Consider the following 17,521-nt stretch of genomic DNA (forward strand, 5'->3'; position numbering starts at 1 on the left):
TCTGCCTTGTCCTTGCCCGTTCGCCTCTTTTGGATGGCAGAGCCTCCAAATCACCCTCTGGTAGATTCAATATTAAAGGCTTCTTCCTTGACAACTATTTCCAAGCGTGTCTGTGTCGTGCTGAAGTTGTCTACACATATCATTGTACTGTCACAATGGCTAAATCTGAAGGGAAAACTGCCTCTCGATCATGCCTGCCAGGCTGGTGGGAGGCCTGGAAGCAGAGGCAGATCTACAACCGAGACACCGTCACCAGCTCTATCGGTATGGCTTCGCTCAACGCCTCATTCCATCCCAATAGCTAACTTTCCTACAGCAGATGCTACCTGGGACAAGCTCGACCGGGAGATCGAAGCTCTGGTAGCTCGGCTGAGTAGCTCCGGAGTAACGACCGAAGAGCTGAGGAGAGCCGTGGTGGTGGCGAGAGACGGAGAAATCTACTACACCCTAGCACGAGGACAGTTCAACCCCCCAGACAACTTTCCTTACACTCTTGACGATGAAGAGAAGGAGTCGCTGGTAGCTGAAAGAGAGCGGCTGTTCTCTCAAGGGAAGATGTTTCGTGTCATCTTGACTGTCTCACTGTGCAGTTTTCTGCAAGGATTCGTCCAGTCCTCCATCAACTCAGCCACCCTATACGCCAGCCATCTCAAAGTCCGGTACATCACGGAGAAGGAGCTTCGGGCTGACATCGACGCTCACGACTGGGCTCTCGGGGCGATGAACTGCAGTCCCTACTTGGCGGCTGCCTTCATCGGGGCGCCACTTTCGCTCGCAATGAACCAGTGGGTGGGAAGGCGCGGAGCCATCACCATCTCCGCGTTGTTGATTATTGCGAGCTCGGTGGGGTCGGCATTTGCTCCCGATTGGAGATCATTGCTCGGAGTGCGAATTATTGGTGGCATCGGTAGGTCAAAAAGGTTGAGATCTTGAAGATTATGAGCTGATGCAACTTTAGGCATGGGAATCAAGGCAGTCAGCGCTCCCATCCTGTGAGTATCAATGCCCGGCCCAAATCCGTGTATGATTGTCTCTGACCTCGTCAAAGCGCTTCCGAAACTGCAGTCGGATACTGGAGAGGTTCAACAATATTGCAGTGGCAACTTTGGTAGGACACACGCTTTCCAAATGCTTTATTGATGGACAGAACGCTGACACGCTACGACAGGGTGGCGTTTGGAATTATGATGGGATTGGTTGTCAATCTCATCATCGCTGGTGCTGTCCATGGGTACGATTTTGCGCAGAACATTCCGGGCAAGCCAGAACCCGCGTCTTGGATGTCACAGTACAAGGCTCTGCAAGGCATACTTGCAGCGCCTGCCGTGCCGGCCTTTTTGCTCCTGATCGCTGTTTGCTTCTGTTATGAGAGTCCACGATTCTACATGCGGCGCCGTACTCCTAACTATCATCCGGCTCGAGCGTATGAGATCCTGCTCAACGTTCGAAACACCAAGGTTCGTCGTTGATTGACTGAAACATCCAAAGAATAGATAACAGCTAGACTAATGTTCTCACAGTTACAAGCTCTGCGAGACATCTTTCTCATCCATTGGTCCAATCCAGTGGATGATGACGTAGAGGCAACGGAGAAGGCCGAGAAGCAGAGACTAACATATGCATCGCGCTTGGGTATGGGTATACGCATCTCCATCACACAGTACAAGACTCTCTTTAGTACTACGCGCCTTCGAAATGCGGTATACAGTTCATGCACAGTGAACCTGGCACAGCAAATGTGTGGAAGTGAGTATTGGAAGTCCTCTGACTTGCGAATAGTCACTGAACAATACTTTAGTCAATATCCTTGCCTTCTACTCCAACGAACTGTTTTCTAAAACTTCAGGAGCAAGAGACCAGACAAATGAGAAGGCCGCAATGCTGTATAGCATGGGATTCGGTTGGTACTTTCAACCTCACCATCAATAAGCCATTACTCACTCCGTTCAGGTGCTGTCAATTTTGTTTTCTGTCTTTTTGCGATGAGATCAATCGATACATTCGGTCGAAGGCCATGGCTCCTGACGACACTGCCTTTAATGAGCCTTTTCTTGCTGATTGCCGCCGCGACGTATGCGCCATGGCACCCAGGCATGAGTGATCAAGATCCACACCGAATTAGTTTCATAGTCTTCATCTTCTGTCAGTATGATATCTTCCAATGCGAGCCTGGACTCCGCTAATTGATCCATAGTCTTTGCCGCAGCGTATTCTCCAGGCCTCGGTGAGCTCCAGCTTGCTTCCAAGATTGCTCGCATCCATTCAGCTAATGAATTAACGCCCAGGACCCATTCCATTCACGTTGGCATCTGAAAGGTATGGGTTCCCCTATTATGATGCAAAAATACATCCACCAAACTAAAGATCAACAGCTTTCCCATGTCGCACCGAGAAGCTGGAGCTTCTGTGGCTGTCGCTATAAACTTGCTCTTCGCTGGGCTCCCTACCATTTTCTACCCGAAAATCAACACGAAATTCACAACTTCGGGAGCGACGGGATTCTTTTCCGGCCTGAATGTTATCGCATTTGTGCTGGTTTATCTCCTCGTTGAAGAGACACAGCGGCTGAGCCTCGAAGACTTGGATACAATATTCGACCGTTCCAAGCTGCATCATATGGCGTATCAAATCCGAACGTACCTGCCATACTTTATCCAGCGATATGTCTTTTTGAGAAAGGTTGAGCGCCCGCCAACTTACTATCAGACAATCATGGAGTTGGACCAAGATAGAGAGGCGGAATAGTTCCGATATGAACAGTAGGATGTGGCTTGTGCCAATCGCCGTGCGAGGGCCATCGGTGAACTTTGCTGTGTTGTAGTACAGTTTTCAAAACATGACACACATTAGGTTAGTTCGTTGCAATAATTAGCAGGAAGATGGCATTACCTTGATCTTCGATCTGACCCGATAACTTCGACCTTGAGCCTTTCCCATCGTTGCTCCCAAGTCCTGAACTTACAAAATCATTCACCACCACTTCAACCCGGCGGAGGTCAGGTGCTTCTTGACACCACCGCTGGAGGGTGCACCGCGCCACCGCCACCGCCTCCTGCCACCTCTCTGGCAGGGCAAGTCTCCCACTCTTGGCTGGCCTGAGCAATGTGAATGTGCATGTGGCGCAGCCACATGTGAAGTACAGGTTGAAGCACTGCTGTAAGACTTGCTGCGCCAGCGGTAAAGCTTTCGCATATCGAGGGGCGTCCTGAGGTTGATGGATCACGGAGTAGAGCAACGGCTAGTGGCATTTGGACCTATCAGGCACACCTGTTTACCGACGAGTTGGCTGCCTAGAGCTAATTACCCAGCCGCGGGGCAACCTTGGAGGCCCTCCTCAATCGATATGTTCCCCTACAGCTTGTGCTGACCACACTTGCATCGCCATCGTTCTCTGACCAGCGAGTCTGCTTGCTGTCTCATCCAACATGTCGCCTCAAAGATATCAGTGGCCCGATGACCTTGACAATGTCGAAGATGTTGAAAGATATCACAAGGGTGGTTTTCTTCCTGTCCACATTGGAGACGTCATTGAGAAAATATATAGAATCCTCCATAAGCTTGGCTGTGGGGGATTCTCGACAGTATGGCTAGCAAGGAGCACGATTGATGAGAAGCTCTATGCACTCAAGATCCTGGCCGCAGATGCACCGCAGACAGAACTGGAGACACTACTTTACCTGATGAACTCTCAGGGTACACATGCAAGTGTATTGTCCCTACATGGTCACTTCAAAATTTCTGGCCCTTACGGTTCCCACTGCTGTCTGGTGTTACCGGTCTTAGGACCAAGTCTCAAGCATCTGCGTCGGACAGAGCTACCACCGCCTTTCGTCCGACACGCCTCACGTCACTTAGGCGAAGGGCTTTCATTTATTCACAAAGCAGGGGTTTGCCATGGTGGTAAGCTATCTGCCGTCAAGAAGTACTTTTCTTCTCATGCTAATGAATTTTGGTAGACCTGACTCACAACAACGTGCTTTTTGCTTTGCACGATGTCGCCAACTGGACTGATTCAGAGGTATATCGTTACCTAGGAGCTCCAAGGAAAACCCAGTTGCTGCGCATGGATGGTTCACCCGCGGCGGCTCCAAGAGAAGTCGTGGGAGGGATCAACTTCAGGGGCTTAGATCCTAAGCTGCTTTCGGGCCAGGCTTGTATTGTCGATTTCGGGCTGTCTTTCCGAAGCAGTAATCCGCCATCCGAGATTCCTGGTATTCCCCGGTCATTCCTCGCCCCAGAACTCTGCTTTGGATACCTAGAGTCACAAGCAAGTGACGTCTGGAGCCTAGGATGTGTCATTTTCGAACTTCATAGCTCTCGAGCTCTCTTTCCTCTTATTTTCGACCAGCTGGATCTTCTGATCGGAACTATCGTTGATACATTGGGCAATCTTCCAGACCAATGGGAAGGCCAATTTGTCAATCAGGCGGACCGCCGTTTGAAACCCGGGCAGAAAGACTTCTGGTATGATCCAAGTTTCACTCCCGGAAGAGCCCTGGAAAAGCAGATCAAGGACAAATGCCCGCAAATCTCGGAGGAGCAGAGAGATGTGCTGCTGCGACTATTGAGAGGGGTGCTCTCGATAGACCCTGTCCACCGGCTCAGCGCAGCGGACATGGTCAGTCATCCCTATCTACAATAGCATCAAGACCTGTGACTTGAGCGACTTTCTCAGGATTGATGAGACAAATACAATGCCACATTGCTCTTCCCAACACAAGATTTGCATCACAATACTTGCACAGAAATTATACTTCTCTTGGACTGAATTCATCTAACCGATATCCAAATATTCACTATCTCACACCCTCACTCATAGCTCACCCTTAGGTTCGTACTGCACATCAGCGTTTTTGACAAAGTTGTCCAACACCGTCGCCTTCTTGCGCGCCATGTTCCCCCCAAGTGCATTAATCAAAGTGCCGTCGTCCAAGTCGATAGCCCACACCATAGTTCTAAAACACGGTGTTAGTAAGTATATGCTTGCAGGCCTGTCCTTAACATCAGGCGCGGGTAGACTCACCCTCCCAAGCAACGCCTATTCGCGTAGTCCTGCTTGATCTTCAGCGTCTCTGCGTCGTCCCAGCTGACCCATTGGTTTGAGTTCCAGGTCACGATCTTGACGGCGGCCTCCTGGTCGAACGTCACCGTGGCGCCGGCCTTGATGATCTTGTTGATCTCGGCGGCGGACAGGACGCCTGGGGTGCCCGTGCATTCGCCGCCGTGGGCGCCGTCTGAGAACTCACAGCCCGAGTGCATGCAGCTGGGATCTTTCATGGTAAAACCTGTTGTGTTGCGCCTGTCAGAACCATTTCAGGATCAAAGTTCAAAGCGCCGGGGAACACTGTACTTCTTCCGTAGAAGCCTAGACCGAGATTGACGCGGGCGGGGTTGACGTTATTTCGCCATAGCAGTTCTAGGCCCAACTAAGATACAAATCAGCACGGTCGTGACGACTGGGCCTCGTGCCCGCTTACCTGGATCTCCGTCAAGTTTGTGTGAGCGTACGCGTACGGCCCGATCGAGTTGACTGTCTTATCCCAGACCCCGTCTGTCGAGATGTTTATTGTCAACTATCATAATAAACCACCATGACGAAGACTCTACTTACGAATATCATAAGTCATGATGTTGAAGAAGTCTAGGTGCGGCTCAATTTGGGCCAAGTCGAAGCCTCTGAGGTACCAGTACGAGGCCGGCTGCAAGTACCAACGCAAGTCAATTCACATTCTCGAACCAGAGGCTGCATCTTAGCTTACCAGAGTGATACTCAAACCGAAGCGGCGTCCACTTCCATTGAGCCTAGCTCTCAGGCGGGAAATCATGTTGACGTAGTTCTTGAAGTCCTCAGGTATACCACCTCGGTCATCAGCGACGGGATACTGTGTCACACGTCAGATTCTCTCTTTCACACTTCAAGCAGGCAATCCATGTACATACCTCCCAGTCCAAGTCAATCCCGTCGAAGTCGTGCTGGAACATAAACGAGATAAGCGACTCGAAGAAGGCATCTTGCGCAGACTCGGACTTGGCCATGTCCGAGAATGCCGTGCGGTACGGGCCTGGGTCGTTCATGGCCCAGCCGCCGATCGCGATCCACACTTCGAGATTGGGCTGCTTGGCCTTGAGCCTCGTCACCTCGTCGTAGTGCGTGGCCGTCTCCGGGTCCATCGGCGCTACGTGAAAGGTTTTTGGGTGGATCAGGGCGAAGGCGAAGAAGACGTGCGTGTAGTAACCCAGGGGGATGTCCTCGGGTTTCATGTCTACCACCATTGTATTAGCATCCAGGTGCTCCTCCGATAGAAAGTGGGGTTTAAATAGACATACGACCGCAAGAACGCTGTTGGTTCCATCCTTCGTAGTAACCGATCGTCCTGGCATCGGCACTCCTCCCGCCGCACTCGGGCGAGGAAACGACCTTGCCCTTGCAGAAGTCAACTGTCGTGCCGCAGAAGCCAAAGTCACTGCAGCAGACGTTCAGAGGGCAGGTCGTCGCATTGGACCACTGGGCACCCCAGCCGGGATCGCACTCGCTCTTCCAGCTGCACTCGGAGACGCAGCCCTTGCCGCAGAAGTCGGGACCGCCGCCGCAGACTCCCTTGCCTGTGTTTGGGTCTCTAAATGTTGGGTAGGAGACATTGTCAGTGTGGTTCATCGACTATCCACAGGCATGCAAAACTTACAGGGCGCCGCAGCAACCAATGGCGCAGCCTTTCGTCTTTGTGCAGGTGTAATCGTTCTTGTCCGCAGCGATGGATACTTCACCAGCAGGGCCGCGACTGGCCTCCGCTTGTTCCTGGAATGTCGTTGCCGCAAGAGCAGTGCCGGCCAAGACGAGCTGGATCAGTGTTGACTTCATGATGTTCGATATCCCCATGGCTGGCTGTTTCACGCTGGGTCTAGCTGCGGTTCAACGGAAAGAGAGGAGTTAACTACATGAAGCGGAGTGGTCTGGGATGTTAACTCAGACACACCTTCACGATGAACAAACGTCGCTCATTCGACTGTGAATATTTCTCCTGCTTTCAAGCCTTCTGTACGCAAACATGCAAGGAAGCACGTGAATGCCCATGGCGATGTATCGGTACCTGCATTTTAGTTCACGGAAGTTCCCATTCGGGAAGCGCTACCACCGAGAACCCGGCGCATGCTAGTCTGCTGACGTGTGATCACCCGAACCTTTGGAAAATACGGGAATGAACGTGCATCTGATAGTGCTGCTTTGCTGCAGGGTCCAGGAGTAGCATCCAAGATTCCGTGCCCAGGCAAATGCAATTCCAGAGTTGCGAACCCGGGAAAGGCATGGCATGGCACGGTTGCATCCGCTGGAGTGGCGGCTGATCAGGCCACACACTATTCCTCTTCGGCGTTAAAGAAGCCACAAGAGTGAACAAATTTCCGACTACACCACCAAGTTCAAAGCCCTTGACTTTATTAGTGTTTCCCTATGTCTAAGACCTTGTGATAGACTATTCGTTTCCAACTGAGGACTGCCGAGCTCGGCCAGCAATGTCTCATCTTGCCAATGTCCCGTGCATACTTATCTTTATTAACTCGGCGCTACTGAAGCTCAATGAGTGAAACGCTTCCGTTGAAAGTCGTTCTTGGCGGGACGGTCTGGTCTGATCACCACATGGAAAGGGAGTATATGGACGGCCTCACAGCATGAGATGGCCGGATATTGTTACATCTCGGTTGCTAGCTTCATTCACATGTCCGCTTACATGCCCGAGATCTAGACCCCCTGCTTACAGACATCACCTCGTTCCGTTCCGATATACAGTGGCATCCTATCGAGATATGGTCTCGTGGTAGAAGCTTTAGCCCTTTCGAACTCTGCAAATTTCTAGGACAAGACCCTCTCTCTTTGAATCACCGTCTCTTTTCCAAATCTGCCTAGCTTGACATCGCCTATCACTCACTCTAGGCTTGCCCAAGATGTTGGGCAAGCTTGCATTCGGGGCCTTCGCCCTGATGACGGCCCCCTTCACGACGGCGTATGTGATTCAGCCACACGAGCGGGAGAATTACACGAGCTTCAATGAGGAACGCTCTTCTCCTCTTGTATCTCGAGCCGACAGCGACCCCACGGATTTCAGCTGGGTCAAACGGTGGGCTGCCATTGGTGATAGCTTCACCGCAGGCATCGGTTCCGGCAAGCAGCTCGGCAGCCTGGTGACGACTGACCCCGAGTCCCGCAAGAACTGGAGGTGCTCGCGGTACTCCTACTCGTGGCCGCAAATTGTCAATCATGGCCTGGGTCCGAGTGTCTCAAACTTTCAGTTCCCAGCCTGCAGTGGCGACCGTACTGAGGGGATCTACAAGCAGGCGGATGCCCTGTTGGGGAACCTGGACGTGGTGATGATGACTGCTGGCGGCAATGATCTCTGTCTCGTGAGTACATATATCTAGTAAACATTGTGCTGTAACATTCTGACATCTTGCCACAGGCAGCAATGATCAAGGAATGTGTCTTCTTGCCTTGGAGAGGCGCCCAGGTGTGCCAAGACGTCATCGACAAGGCCCAGCAGAATATCGACACTATCCTGAAGGGCAACATCCAGAGCGTTCTTGACAAGGTCGAGGACAAAATGAATTCAAACAGCATTCTTATCTACAACGGCTACGCACCCTTCTTCAACACGGACAACGAGGACTGCGCAGACCAAAGCAAGCAGTCCTGGGCCATCCGGGAGTGGTGGTGGATCTCGTACTGGCTGAGCACGCCACTGCCGCTGAACATTGAGCGACGCAAGAAGTTCAATACCCTGGTCGATAACATCAACAAAGCCATCAAGGAGGTCGTCGATGCCAACGATGGCAAGAAGAGGTACAGGATCGCCTTTTCCGACTGGAGTCAATGGCCAGGCATCGTCGATGGACAAATGTGCTCGCCCAGCAGTGATGGCCGCTACCCGGACCCAAAGCAGCCCAATCTCCAGTTTTTCAAGCCCGATACCTACGCTGTAGTTGCCGGCCACGACGGTCTGAAGCGCGATGAAGCTGCTGTCGAGGTGGCCAAGGAAGAGGATTCGCCGTATATCAAGAAGGCCCTGGAGAGGCGAGATGAATACATCCAGCGGATGAAACAACGGTACCCCAGGAACGAGGACCTGTACGACTCCCTGATCTACAAGTCCAGAAACCCGCGGGCCGTCGCTCTGCACAAGCTCGACCCGCGCGCTACACCGTCCCCTCCGAATTGCCCCGGTGATGGTGGGCCGGAGCCTCCGCTAGGTATGGGCCTGCCGGACAGCTTCCTAGAGAACTTCCACCCCAACGAAAAAGGCCACGAGACCATCGCCGCCAGCTCCTTCGAGACGCTCGCGTGGATGCGGGCCAAGATACTCAATAAGGACTCGTGCGCCATCGGCGACAAGGACGTCTTCACCTGCTGGTCGACCGACAACAACGGGCGCAACCCGGCCCTGGCCTACGTCAGCTGGGACCGGCTCGACAAAAACGCCAAGGACTTTTGCAACAACGTCGTCAAGCAGCCCGACAACACGGTTAACTGGGGCAAGACGCAGACGTACCACGAGAACACGCCCGAGCACCACGAGTTCCGGATCCAACTCGACAACGGCGCCAAGAACTTCAACAAGGACGAGTGCCTGGACGCCTTTGACAAGATCATCAACTCGTGCGACGGGGATAAGGACAAGAACCCGCTCAACTTCAAGCACGGCGGGCGCTGGGTCAAGGGCGACTACACGTACGAGATCAACCCCAAGTGGGACCGCGGGTTCCTGACGCGCATGGACGGCGAGTGCAACAGCCACTACAAGCTCCTGTTCTCCGACTACGACATGAGGGGCAATGGCTGGGCCGGGTGGGACTACGGCCAGCAGACCATCGTGCCCAACATCAAGGGCTGTCTGGGGCTGGGTCTGACAAAGTGGAAGTTCAAGTACTGCCAGAAGCGAGAGGACTGCGGCGGATACGACTGGTATGCATCGTGGCGTACTCCTGTCTTTGTCAAGGCAAGATGCTTTGGTAACTTGAAGGTGGTCAAGGCCGCGGGAGGTTACACGCACGAGTATGGTAAGGAGTATGAGAAATATGGCTGTGGAGGGAGCGATAAATGAGCCTTGACATTATTTAGCACTATGTAATGGACTATACATGATTGATTTCTTCATATTGAGCGCGCTATATATATGTCATAACCACGTGGGAAATGCGTAGCGGTCGTCAGAGTCGGGAAGGGTCCTCTGATGTTGCAGGCGCTGTCTCATTTGGGTAAGGTTATTACCCTGCGCTCCTTACTTCACTGCTGTGACTCGCGTCCTACCCCCGCAATATCACTACGCAGTTTCACAGAGCTGCTGGTTAGGGAAAAGACCCCGGTGCTTTGCTTGATAACAAGTCTCTAGGTCTTCGGACTCGAACAGTAAGATCATCCGTTGAGAATAGTACAAGATGAGCTCTTTCACGCGTGCAATCTCCTCCTTTCTCCTAGCATATTCCATCTTCACTCCAGCCCTTCGTGTTCCACAGAAGGGATCGCAGAGACACAGTATTTTCTTACTTCATCTCCACTTTCCGTTCTGATAACATCGTTCAAAATGCCCGAAGAGATTCTTATCGAAAATAAACTTGGTCCAGCGCTGCGACCATTCTTCCTCTCCCAACTCTTCCGCACACCTCCTTCCCTAATGCAGCCATTCACCACCGAAACTGTTATCGTCACTAGTGCTAATGTCAGTCTTGGGCCAGAATCTACATAGCTGTGTAGGTGCCTAATGATGCGAGTTGGTGTATCAGTAACAAGCTTGATTGGTTCGTTAGGAACGCCTCGGTGAGCAGCTCAGCTCAAGTATGTGCAGCGGTGCCTGAAGGTGTAATTCCTACCCAATTACCTTTTTACCATAAAAAGGAGCAGCAATCTCCGTCAAGCATACCTTCAAAGGTAGGAACGGCTCTCCTGTTAGACTTAATTCCTCCAATTCGCATATAGCCGTCAATCTTGCAGCCTTTCCTCGGTCCTGGAATTGCAATGGGACGAGAGCGCCGCCAGACCATTAAGTCGGTCCCGGAGGGGTCAGATCTCACTGTACCCGCTAATACAGCTACAAACTTCGCAGAGTCTGATGGATTTTTCTATGGCACAGATAAGCCCCTAGACGGGTTCGACAGTACCTCCGACGGGAACATGGCTAGTTACCTCAAAGGGCCCAACTTTGCGTCCGATCATGACATGCTTGGTCACATAGAAGAGCCTACCATGTTGCCGACTGTACCCCAACTGACTATCCCGCTGAGCCCAGTCCTTCATTCTACGGTCCTACATCCGGGACCACATCCTACTACTCGTCCACTACAACTGTACAACAGAGTCTGTGCCCGACTATACCGCATCACACCAATCCTGCTGAGACTGCCACTGGCAGCACCATTCCAGGCTGGGTTACTCCTGCCGTCTCAGGGGGTAGTGCTGTCATTACAATTGTTGGGGCAGCCATAGCGGCTTTAGCCTTGAAACACACCAAAGTCCAGCGCCACCTGGCGGAGGAAAGTGCCCATAACACTCGTGTACAGCGCGTGGTATGTGGTAATGTTCACACCAGTTGTAGGATCATCTAACAGAGAGACATAGATTGACCAGTATGAGAGCGATGGGAAAGAGTTGGTTGCTAGGATTGAAAAGCTGCTTCCCCACGTGCAAGGCATGAACCTGGCCCAGGCGGAGCGCGAGATACAGACATCTCTTGCCGCGGTTCGTACTACTCTGTATTGGGCAAAGGAAAACATTCGTGCTTCGAATCCCCCGTTGTCAAAGAAACAGGAACTCCAAAAGATGAGAGCAGTATACAGGGATTACTGCTCAGAACTATGTGAGATCGCAGAAATGCTTGTCAAATCATGTCAGCATGTAATTGATAACAATGACGACTCTGGTGTTGAAGAGGGAGGAGCTTTAAGTTAAACTTCCTTATGCCGCAGAAAAGGGGAACGATAGGGCTAAGGCTAGGTCAGAGAAGGGTTACGGGTGGAGCAGAAACAATGACATTCATCCTTGTCGCTGGTAACCACAATGTGCTTCTTGATGAGGTATAGCCATCCAGGAGACGGCGGGGATGGGACACAACTTCATTGTGAAGGAGAAGAGTAAGGCTGCATTGGGACACTCTCTTGCTTGAGCTATCTTGGAACCCCCCAGCGGCTTAATACAGCCCTTGGCCTTGTTGCATCGCAACATCAATCCCACCCCAAATGTCCTGGACTTGTTCTACATGGCACTATTGACCGTCATCTGCTTACCAACCCAACCACGATGGTCTTGGCCGGTGTGACCATCCAGGCACGGACTAACGAATTTAACAAGCCATTCAAGAAGCTTTCAAGCTTGAAGGAGACTCCAAGAGCTGACCGGCGGAGGTATAGGTTATAGTTTTGACTCAGCTCGGTTCTAGACGATCCGAGAGCGGCAATCTCCATCGCCGAAGCCGATTCCGGCAGCTTCCGTCCGATGCGCACCGATCGATAGCAGGGGTTTTTCCTCTCCACACATGACACATTCAAGAGCTATCTGCACGAGAACGTCTATCAGCCATCATGAAAGCAATTCATTCAACACCCTATGATATTCACTAGTCTCTAGACTCATGCTCTCCACGAGGCCCACTACCCTGTCAAGCCTACACAGACATAATAATCCGGCACCAAATTAGTACAGCTCGACGACCCAACGCTCGGATTCCACGTCAAGAAATCTGTCAGCGTGATCCCGTTCGTCGAGGTAATCACATCACACGTATCCACACTCGACACGAGCCAGTACCGCCCGCAAGCACTCGCAATCCCGCTCTGCGTAGGCCGGTCCGGCGCCGCCGTCGTCGACGGGATAGGCTGCGTCCGCGTCGTCGGCGTGCCCGGCACGGCCACGCAGTAGTAGTACTCGTTCCGGATCCTGGAGCAGTCGGGCCCGACGGCCGGGTTCCACTGCACAAAGTCCTGCGCCGAGAAGGTCCCGAACACGAGAGCAATCGAGTCGCAGTCGTCTGACCCGGAGGTCTGGTACCACGCTGTGCACGTGCTCACGGTCCCGGACTCGACTGGCGAGGGCGCCGCCGTGGCCGTCGGCACGGGCGGCTTGTTGCTGCCGGCCCAGACGCAGTAATACGTGTCGGCCCAGAGGCCGTCGCAGTTGTTATTGAGGTAGGAGTTCCAGGCGAAGAACTGCTCCCTGGAGATGGGCGGGTTGGCGGCGATGACGTTGTCGCAGCGGTCGCCCGGCTTGGCCAGGTACCACGCGGCGCAGTCGGTGGGCAGAGGTCCCTGGATCGGGGTCGGGACGAAAGAGGTGTCGACGGTGGGGAGGGGCTCGGGGGTCCAGGAGAAGTAGGGGGGCAGGACGGCGGTGCCGTTGGGGGCGGGGCGGACGAGGGTGAGGGACTGCTGGGGCTGGATGCCGACGCAGACGAAGTAGTTTGTGTAGAGGCCGGAGCAGTCGGTGCCGAGAGATGGGTTCCATGCGAAGCTATTGATGTGCATGTGTTGTTAGTTAGGCAAGCTGACTAGTGTGAGATATGAGCAGAAATAAATGCTTACAAGTCCTCGAGGCCCATCCACGTGCTGTATCGTCTCGTAATATCTTCACACGTCTCCCCGGGAGATACTAGGTGCCAGTTGTTGCAGTAAGCCGGCTGGCCCTCCTGGGTCTTAGTAGGAGGCCATTCCTCTGTCGGCATTGGCGGCCGCGAGATGGTCTCGTTCGTCACAGGGTGCAAAATGGAGTACGGTGTCGTAGTGGTGGGTACTGTAACGGATGGTTTGGTTGTGGTGGACGGGTTCGTCGTAGTGGTAGTGGACGGCTTTGATGTCGCCGTGGAGGGCTTGCTCGGGTCCACGCCCACGCAGTAGGAGTAGTCAGGCCAAAAGTTCGTCACGCAGTCCTTGGACACAGCTGGGTTCCAAGCAATGAACTGGTCGTGCGTGATGCCGAACTTCTTCTCGACCACGCCGCAGTCGTCTCCCTTTTGGATGGTGTACCAGTTGTTGCAGTTCGCCGGAGTGCCGGTGAAAGTCGGGCCCGGAGGGCTGGTGATCTGTGCTGTCGTTGTAGGAGTTGTGGGCTTTGCGGTCGTTGTTGGCACGGTGCTGCTGATACCGACGCAGTATGCGTAGTCGGGCCAAAAGTTCGTGATGCAGTCATTTGATACCGCAGGGTTCCAGGTGAGGAACTGGGCGTGCGTGATCTTGTACAGAGACTCCAGAGTTCCGCAATTGTCGCCAGACTTGACGACATGCCACTTGTTGCAGCTTGTACTGGTGCCGGGCTGCGTCGATGCCGGTGGTGGTGTTCCTTGGCCTTGTACATGACCGGCAGCCAAGACCAGAAGGCCGACAGTGAAGGAGCTGAGTCTCATCGTCATCAGACGTTGCGATTCTCTTTAAGGAAGCTGTTTCGCAATGTCAGTATAAGTGTTGACTATAGGATGTTCGAGGCATTCATACCTGAAGTGTGGTTTGGTGTTGAAGAGGGCAATAGTTATGACAACACCTGTGACGCTACGGTATGAGGGGCGCACTTGTCTCTGTCGATTTTGGCCTTTGAGAAAAGACCGGACATATCTTTTGGCGATGGAAAGGCACTCGTATCTCCAACGGACCAGCGATGAACAGAACGGGATAAGCCGCCGAGCTATCACACCCTTAAGTTCTACTCGCAACGCGGACGCATGTGGCTATCGGAATCACGATGTCTGCTAACCGTTATCGAAGTAAAGGAAAACGGATAGTGATTAGACTAACACCAAAGGAGCTATCACGATCCAATACTCGGTGTTAGGGGACCAACAATCTAGCTCGTACAACCCCACACGTGCATCTTGAGATTATGGCAAATCGTGCGGTTACCGTCACGATGGAGCATGCATGGGGTTTGATTAGCTTATGCAGGTGCATCGGCATTCTCTCACGTAAGCTAGATCTCCCGTTATTACCTGCATGCTAGTGAAATTACAGTTCGGCGATAGTGAGGTCCGGTTCGGTAGTCAGCCCGGGCCAAGCCGCTCCAGACAATTTAAATTTTGGATCAGCTTCAGTTGTACCTGTACATCGACAGTGTACCTTGAGACCCTGAAATTCCATGATGACTGCTCACGAGTGCATCTTAGAATGATGGGGAGCTCAAGATGGCCCAGAATATCCAGGCGCCTTCATGGACCATCCCCATCAAACCCTGAAGCCTTTCACGCTGAAGTGCTTGCCTTGACCAGGATCTTCTTGTGTCTCAACAGCATCACTTGATCATGATGGTGACACGCCTTCTCCGCCTTACACTCCTTGGCGCGCTCGCGACCACTGCGCTCTGCGGCAGCCACGCGTGGGAAACCAAGCTGCAAGAGCCAGCCGACACCCGCCCGCTGCCCGTCGACGCCGCCGGCTACGCCATCAAAGACCCCTCGCGCGAGCACCAGTTCCGCAAGCGCTGGATCGGCCTCCGCACCGACAGTACCGAGAGCCTATGGCCCGAGAAGACGATCAGCTACTGCTACTCCACCTCAGAAGCCAAGGACAAGCTCGCCAAGTTCATCAAGCAGGCGACTATGCTCTGGCACCAGGCCGGCCTGCACAAGGACGTCTACAAGTACAAGGAGGTCGCCAACCCCGGGGGCAGCTGCACGGGCTATTCGAACCGGGCCAATACGCTGGTCATCAACGTGAGGACCGACAAGCCCTACATGGACAGCACCGTCGGTCTGCCGTTGCTCAATGCCCGGGACACCGAGTACAAGGGCCCGACGATGAACCTCGACTACGAGAACGCCCGTTTCGCCTGGACCGCGAGAGGCCAAGCCGTGGTCGCTACTATTGCGCACGAGTTCGGCCACGCGTGGGGGCTGTACCACGAGCATCAAAATAGATACTTCTGGAACGCACCCGTCAGCTTCGCCAACGGTGTCATCTTTGGCGACAAGTTCGACTGCGCGGCTATTCCGGGCTACATGGAGGTCTTGCAAAAGGCCATCGCCGATGGTAACGGTGACGAGAGGCTCCTGTGCGTCTCAAAGAGAATGGCGGACAAGTACAATTTTACCGCCGGGCAGTGGCTGCCGTGGAGGACTTTCAAGTCGAAAAATTCGTATTACGCCGGGCAGAGTTATGATGATGTCGAGTGAGTCCTCCCTGTCTATTGTTGATGACCCACAGAAAAGTCGTTCCTCGGTGTCCTTTTGGAATGTCTGAGTACCGCTAACACCACAATTGCACAGTTGGGAATCAATCATGCTTTACGGGAGTTCCGATGGAAGTGCCACTGGAACCCCAATCCTACTACGTAACGATGGCCAGAGCTTTCAGTCCAACTTCCGGCCGAGTTTGGGTGTAAGTTCTGCCTAATCGCGGACTACTATGATGGCTAACCTTGCTAATGACGATGGATTCTAGGATGTGGAGGGCATTAGGACTCTCTATGAGCCTGCTAATTCTTTTTCTGGTGGCTTCCCGGTTCTGCCAAACAGTTCTAAGAGTCCTTTCTACACTAAATTTATCAACATGTTCAAGAAGAATAAGGGCTGTTAGAAAAATCTCTTCCGCAGATATTATCATAGAATGATGTGTTGCATTGTAAAGGACTTGCATGAACTTTGCAGAGCCACAGTGGTAATATCATTTCTTATAACCTACTTGACATTGTCTTAACTTCAAAACTACACCATTAGTCATCTTATGTTTTAACAAATTACTATCTTTAAGAAGGAGGGACTATCTCCAATTCATCGTCATCTTACTGTTGGAAAAGCTTCTGGTGATAGCCTTTTCACAAGGTTTGTGAGTTGATTACCAACGTGAGAGTCTAGCTCTCGACTTGTTTGTATGGCGTATGAGCGTTAAGCAACATTGAAACATACCTACATCCGAAGCGCAAGTGTGATTGAAAGAAATGTCGATTCACAATTTCTTTCCCCTCTGGAAGAGTCTACTGCAGTACTGCAGCTGCTTTCCAACAACGGCCCAGTCGATCTGAAGCTGGTCAAAGGACTTAATACGGTCACGCTCTGAATGGTCAGTTTCAGACACGGTTACATTCGCATCGTCGGATCAGAATGACTTAGTCCGTGCCAACCCTAGAACGCACCTTTTCCAACTTTGGTTGTAGCGTCATCCTCCAGAAAGCACATGGTGCAAGGGTGAAATTAGGTTCTGTTTCCTTGGCAACACCTTTGCTATTGACTGTCAAATTCCCCTCGATTCAGTCGCGGATGCAGGTTGGAGGCTGTTCATCATAAGGTAGATCTTCACGCCAGTCGCCAGTTGTAGTAACAGCAGAGGAAGTCGATCGTTGCACAGGCTACTTTGTCGCGTCGAGGACCCGTCGCCTCTGATACGAAATGCCATAGTTGTGACTTGGCGCTGTATGCTTGCCGTGCTGATTGATCGGATGAACCAAAATGTCTCGAGGTCAAACGTTATCGCAATCAAGGAGTTTGAGATGTGAAGGGATCCTTTCTCGACACGTCCTCCCGCGGTTCTGCAGCTGAGATCTTGACCCGGGCCCAACGTTGCCAGAATT

The 17,521-nt window shown here is 52.5% G+C and overlaps 8 protein-coding genes across 8 annotated transcripts; 5 read left to right on the forward strand and 3 right to left on the reverse strand.

Moving 5' to 3' along the window:
- Window positions 1-155: 155 nt before the first annotated feature.
- On the forward strand, window positions 156-2,745 carry E0L32_006274 (uncharacterized protein; the record flags this gene model as incomplete). Its single annotated transcript, XM_031140888.1, has 10 exons — window positions 156-264; window positions 317-907; window positions 959-992; window positions 1,049-1,108; window positions 1,169-1,457; window positions 1,521-1,746; window positions 1,799-1,900; window positions 2,195-2,224; window positions 2,286-2,316; window positions 2,373-2,745. The coding sequence occupies 10 exons, from the start codon at window positions 156-158 to the stop codon at window positions 2,743-2,745; spliced, it is 1,845 nt and encodes a 614-aa protein (XP_030995012.1).
- Window positions 2,746-3,425: 680 nt separating this feature from the next.
- Window positions 3,426-4,642, forward strand: E0L32_006275 (uncharacterized protein; the record flags this gene model as incomplete). The annotated part of the gene is made up of 2 exons (XM_031140889.1): window positions 3,426-3,900; window positions 3,957-4,642. The coding sequence occupies 2 exons, from the start codon at window positions 3,426-3,428 to the stop codon at window positions 4,640-4,642; spliced, it is 1,161 nt and encodes a 386-aa protein (XP_030995013.1).
- A 171-nt stretch (window positions 4,643-4,813) lies between these two features.
- E0L32_006276 (uncharacterized protein) lies at window positions 4,814-6,859 on the reverse strand (the record flags this gene model as incomplete). The annotated part of the gene is made up of 9 exons (XM_031140891.1): window positions 4,814-4,955; window positions 5,024-5,285; window positions 5,351-5,426; window positions 5,478-5,551; window positions 5,612-5,699; window positions 5,760-5,882; window positions 5,941-6,263; window positions 6,328-6,617; window positions 6,684-6,859. 9 exons carry the CDS (start codon window positions 6,857-6,859, stop codon window positions 4,814-4,816), a joined length of 1,554 nt encoding a protein of 517 aa, XP_030995014.1.
- Window positions 6,860-7,938: 1,079 nt separating this feature from the next.
- On the forward strand, window positions 7,939-10,088 carry E0L32_006277 (uncharacterized protein; the record flags this gene model as incomplete). Its single annotated transcript, XM_031140892.1, has 2 exons — window positions 7,939-8,394; window positions 8,451-10,088. The coding sequence occupies 2 exons, from the start codon at window positions 7,939-7,941 to the stop codon at window positions 10,086-10,088; spliced, it is 2,094 nt and encodes a 697-aa protein (XP_030995015.1).
- A 480-nt stretch (window positions 10,089-10,568) lies between these two features.
- Window positions 10,569-11,929, forward strand: E0L32_006278 (uncharacterized protein; the record flags this gene model as incomplete). Its single annotated transcript, XM_031140893.1, has 5 exons — window positions 10,569-10,703; window positions 10,792-10,819; window positions 11,088-11,284; window positions 11,338-11,547; window positions 11,600-11,929. 5 exons carry the CDS (start codon window positions 10,569-10,571, stop codon window positions 11,927-11,929), a joined length of 900 nt encoding a protein of 299 aa, XP_030995016.1.
- Window positions 11,930-12,751: 822 nt separating this feature from the next.
- E0L32_006279 (uncharacterized protein) lies at window positions 12,752-14,372 on the reverse strand (the record flags this gene model as incomplete). The annotated part of the gene is made up of 3 exons (XM_031140894.1): window positions 12,752-12,913; window positions 13,045-13,483; window positions 13,555-14,372. 3 exons carry the CDS (start codon window positions 14,370-14,372, stop codon window positions 12,752-12,754), a joined length of 1,419 nt encoding a protein of 472 aa, XP_030995017.1.
- Window positions 14,373-15,260: 888 nt separating this feature from the next.
- Window positions 15,261-16,530, forward strand: E0L32_006280 (uncharacterized protein; the record flags this gene model as incomplete). Its single annotated transcript, XM_031140895.1, has 3 exons — window positions 15,261-16,123; window positions 16,221-16,332; window positions 16,396-16,530. The coding sequence occupies 3 exons, from the start codon at window positions 15,261-15,263 to the stop codon at window positions 16,528-16,530; spliced, it is 1,110 nt and encodes a 369-aa protein (XP_030995018.1).
- A 369-nt stretch (window positions 16,531-16,899) lies between these two features.
- Window positions 16,900-17,129, reverse strand: E0L32_006281 (uncharacterized protein; the record flags this gene model as incomplete). The annotated part of the gene is made up of 2 exons (XM_031140896.1): window positions 16,900-17,006; window positions 17,087-17,129. 2 exons carry the CDS (start codon window positions 17,127-17,129, stop codon window positions 16,900-16,902), a joined length of 150 nt encoding a protein of 49 aa, XP_030995019.1.
- Between the last annotated feature and the right edge of the window lie 392 nt (window positions 17,130-17,521).

Source organism: Thyridium curvatum (genome assembly GCF_004353045.1).
Source record: "Thyridium curvatum strain D216 chromosome Unknown NODE_35_length_383278_cov_80.659980, whole genome shotgun sequence".
Lineage (NCBI taxonomy): Eukaryota > Fungi > Ascomycota > Sordariomycetes > Thyridiales > Thyridiaceae > Thyridium > Thyridium curvatum.